This window comes from Hyperolius riggenbachi, chromosome 9, assembly GCF_040937935.1.
Source record: "Hyperolius riggenbachi isolate aHypRig1 chromosome 9, aHypRig1.pri, whole genome shotgun sequence".
Lineage (NCBI taxonomy): Eukaryota > Metazoa > Chordata > Amphibia > Anura > Hyperoliidae > Hyperolius > Hyperolius riggenbachi.
This window is the reverse complement of record NC_090654.1, coordinates 106678051-106682895: the sequence shown is the minus strand read 5'-3', so window position 1 is coordinate 106682895 and position 4845 is coordinate 106678051. Positions and strand designations below refer to the sequence as shown.

Genomic DNA, 4845 nt, shown 5'->3' with positions numbered 1-4845 from the left:
CCGGCCAAAAGGTTGAGAATGGAAGCTTTTAATTGGATAAGGTGGCATGACACCTAAACCCCTACGTAATGTGAATGTGGAAGTATGTTCCAGTTACTGCTGGGGGAAGATAAATCCTGGATTTCCGCTGGGCTAAGCCACGCCACTGATGAATCACACGACATGACCAAACATGTCAGGGGGGGCCTAGCAGATGATCCAGGAAGCGAAATGCCAGCTTGCAGCCATGGAGCAACGAGAGTGAGGCCTAAGCAGCAGCCTGCCGGGAGGCAACGGGGGGAGCCTGTAAACTCTGGGCCTGTGTATTCCGCTGCCGCATGTGAGTCTTTTTAAAAATAAAGCATATAAAGTTTTTATGGAATTACGCTATGTTAGCGCTTTTCTTATGAGGTTACAACACTGAAGAATCCACTTTGCATCATTGACTACCCGATAAATGAGACACCCTGACAGCTGCAGTGGCCGAGGGGATATATCATACCTTATATCACCAATCTAACAGTGGTCACACCTAACAGGTGAGTTCTCTCTCTCAAGGTGTGAATGGTGGTGGAATTGCAGAGAGGGTTGAGTGCTACCTATATATTCGGAGTATCTTCTGCTTGCTGGTGGCTTAAAAGGCATTTTATTGATAAGATGCAAAAATTCACCTAGGAGAAAACTTAGGAGAAAAAGTGAATTGCATCAGGCCCAATGTATGTTGACAATATTGTATTTGGAAATAAAGGTGTCTTTTTTTGTTTTGCTTTCTCATTGTACGCCGTTGATGATTATAAGATATTATAAGCTAAAAATAATAGTAATATATCCTCATGGCATACATATTTTTCTTTTATATTCTATCACTTTGTTTTCATTTTACACGTCTTGGTTTTGGTACAAAATCTACAAAAATGTAATTGCTTTTGATTCAGTTTGTTACTAAAAAGAATACACAAGACATAGCCCTTACCCCTAATCACCCTAAAATATATTCTGCTACTTATTGTGGATAAAATGTTACCACATTTCTTGTGTAGTTTTACTAATACTTTCCAAAGTTTGATCACAATTTTGAAAATTAATTTTTAAGCTGGATTGAGTTTGTCTCATCCTATTTCTTATGTAATGTAGGTCCAAGCTTTAAAACACACCAAAATGTATTCTACAACTTGTCCCGGACTCCCGGTTAAAATGATACCAAATGTGCCTCGTTAAGTAACAAACTCGTGGTGCACCCTCCACAGTTACACTGGATGAGTATACACGTCCAGATAGGCTTAAGTGGTTAATATATATTTATTACCGAATATAATATATTGCATTATATTATAGTATTAATTATGGTTATATGTTAGTGAACTTTTTTCCTTTTACTGATGATCTGTGAGACATATTTTAATGTTAAAATTATGAAATAAAGCTTCTTTTTGAAGAGGGAACCAAGCATCACTTTGTTTTCCTGCAGTTTGTCCTGGTTTCTAATAGCTACAGGAGCTGCCATGTTCTCTTCTCCCCTTCTAGATGCCCATTATTTATTCAGGTGAAGGTGTTAAGATAGCATCTGTGGCTTCTCTAAACTCTTTATAGCGTAGTGTCATATCTCTCCACCCCCCGCTGATGAAAGCTTTTGTTTACTTTCTGCTATTGTGTGCAATAAAGAATTACATCAATCCTCTTCTGCCTGAAATTTCTGTGGTCAGGCAGGCCTCAGAAGTAGGGTAATACAGGCCTTTACTAAGCTTTTAAATGTAAAAATAAATGGTAGAATTGAAGTTTTTTCAATAATGAGACACATTGTTGGAATGCATTTTTAATGTGCTCTTTAGATGCCCTGGGTGCTAAAATGATGCTTGGTTCACTTTAATGAACTTCCTAAAAGCATTTTTTACTTCTGTATTTCTTAGAGTGTAAATATATGGGTTTAGCATGGGAGTAACAACTGTATACATAAGAGCAAGGAACTTATCATAGTGACTGCCTTTTGGCCTGATATAAACAATTATGACCGTGCTGTAGGCCAGACAAATTACAATGAGATGGGATGAACAAGTCGAAAATGCTTTCTTCTTCCCTTCATTACTGTTGATCTGCAGAATAACTTGAATGATTTTAATATAGAGAAATGTTATTAAAATGAAAGGACAAGTAACAGAGGTAATGGCAGCTGACATGGTGGCAAAATTGCTGATAAGTGGATCAGAGCAGGCCAAATTCTGCAGTGGTGCCAGGTCACAAAAGAACTGGTCAATTTCATTAGGGCTGCAGTAGTCCAGACAAATTGTGAAGATTACTGGTATAAAGGATATTATGAATCCAGCCAGCCATGGGAGGGCAATTAACACACAGCAAAACCTATTGCTCCTAATTATTGAATAATGCAGTGGATTGTTAATAGCCAAGTATCGATCAAATACCATTAATGCCAGAAGAAAGCTTTCTGTTTCTCCTGAAGTATTTAGAGCATACAGTTGTATAAAGCAGCCAGTAACAGATATGCTTTTATCAGCTTTGGTAAGAAGCGATAAGAGTTTTGGAATAGTCACAGAGACAAACATAATTTCTAAAACAGCAAATGTTGTAATAAAGAAATACATTGGGATATGAAGGGTAGGATGAATCCTAACTAGAATGATGATAAAGAGGTTTCCAAGGATACACATAATATATGCCAAAAGAACAGCATAAAATATCGCACTGTGAAATTTTTGTAAGCTGGAAAATCCTACTAGAAAAAATTCTTTCACTGCAGTCTTGTTAATATCTTGCATTTCTAATATAGTAAAACCACAACAACATAAGTAAATCGTAATTATTGTAGAACAGCTATAGTCAGTATGTTACTTATGTATGTTGTCATAATGAAATCTGAATGACACTAGTAACTACAGTGTAATAATAAACATGTAATTTCAGTCCCAGAAATAGGAAACAAAAGTGGAAAGAGTTTGGGAAACTGTCCATACCCTTTAAAATTCTAAAGCTATTCTTAAGTCTGTCTGTTCTTCTTCATCCAAAATGTGCAGTTGTGCTCCTCAGTCCTAACTATCCTCAAAGGAGTTCATTATATGAATGTGCTGGCTTGGTCTTCTCAATGTAAATTCATTTTCCTTCTTAGTACACAAGGCTGCATACATCTTGCTTTTGCATGGGTGTCAGATCTTTAGGATGTACAAGTGTGTTGTTAAGTATTAAGAAAACAGGTAAATGTTCGTTACTAATCCTTTTTTTTCAGATGTCCTGCTATAGGTGTTCCAAGCCAATTCACTCTCACTTTGAGACGCTAGTTTATTGTTTTGAGGAAGTGGGTGGATACCCCCAAAATGCATTGACCATTTTTTTTTGTATCATATATCAGTCCTCATTCTAGGGTAAGTTTTTCTTGCCTTTTAAAAAAATATTCTTGTATCATTTATACACTCATATGTTCCTCCCTCCCAGAGTTGCTAGATACAAGGACTGCCTTTGCATCAAGTGTTCCAATTCTCTCCTGTGTGCTCTGGCCAGCTACAGTATTTCTATTTCTTATGTACAATATGGCTACTCACACATTTTTTTTCTTGTGTAATCTTAATACAAAAATCTGTAAGGGTTACCCATCACTCCAAAATATAAACAGGGAAATAAATGTCTTGAACTTGAAGTCGTCTCACTCATGTAGCCATTGTCATGATATAAACCACTGAAGCTTCACTGCTCTTCACTGCACATTGCTGCCATAAAGTGCCAGTTTCTCATTTGTCACTTGCATGCTCTTTGATCCTCCTGAATGCCTACTGTGATTTTAATATAATGGAGAATCACAACCTGACTTTTAATATTCCACGTGACAGTATATTAGATTTAAAGTATCTATTACACATGGATTGTTTTTAAAGTCTCAAATAACCATGTTATAAGTTCTTTTTTTCTATTTTATTTTTATTTTTAGTACTACTAAACTGATCTTTTCTGCCCACGCATTACCTTAACAAACAATTAACTTGCTTTATCAAACAAAGAGAAGTGGATCGCTGCAACCACCAGCGTGACCAACGGGAGCTTGGGATCCAAGTGCATCAATACAGGCAGCAAGAAAGGAAAGGATATCCCACTACACCGTGGTGAAGGTTAAAAGGATTTCTCCAGCTTTATTAGACACATCAGCGAATACACAGAATACAGCTCACGCGTATCAGAGCTCTGTATAGCCTCTTAATTATTAAGGGGCTATACAGAGCTCCGATACGCGTGAGCTGTATTCTGTGTATTCGCTGATGTGTCTAATAAAGCTAGAGAAATCCTTTTAACCCTCACCACGGTGTAGCGGGATATCCTTTCCTTTCTTGCTAACTTGCTTCATGTTACAAAGTCTGACTGGTAGGCAAATAATAATAGTGTTAAAAATATTGTTCTTCTAATAGCCTATTGTTGTTGAAACATTTGTCTTCAATTAATGTTTAATTTAAGCTGGGATACTGCTGCAATTCTTGATTGTTTGATCGACTTTAAGTACTGCTATGGTAATACGTTAATACCTATAGTTATACATTCTTTATATGCTACTTAACCTCCTTGGCAGTAATCCCGAACTGAGTTCGGGGTAAATTGCCGCGGAGGATTTCTCACGCCCTGGTGGGGCGATTTGCATATTTTTTTTGTTACACGCAACTAGCACTTTGCTAGCTGCGTGTACTGCCCGATCGCCGCTGCTCTGCGCCGATTCACCGCTACCCGTCGCATCGCGCCGCCCCCCCCCAGACCCCTTGCGCAGCCTTGCCAATCACCGCCAGGCTACGCTAACGGGTGGATCGGGACTCCCCCAGACACCATGATGTCGATGACGTCATCCTGATCGTCGCCATGGCGACGGGGAAGCCAAACAGG

At 38.3% G+C, this 4845-nt stretch overlaps 1 protein-coding gene across 1 annotated transcript; it reads right to left on the bottom strand.

Annotated features, from left to right (window-relative positions):
* Positions 1–1820: 1820 nt before the first annotated feature.
* On the bottom strand, positions 1821–2750 carry LOC137533525 (olfactory receptor 6C74-like). The gene has a single exon (XM_068254899.1). It carries the CDS (start codon positions 2748–2750, stop codon positions 1821–1823), a length of 930 nt encoding a protein of 309 aa, XP_068111000.1.
* Positions 2751–4845: the final 2095 nt, after the last annotated feature.

What these genes read in the sequence shown, in the direction of transcription:
- LOC137533525 (XM_068254899.1), bottom strand. Translation starts at nt 2,750, where the DNA reads ATGCAAGATATTAACAAGACTGCAGTGAAAGAATTTTTTCTAGTAGGA.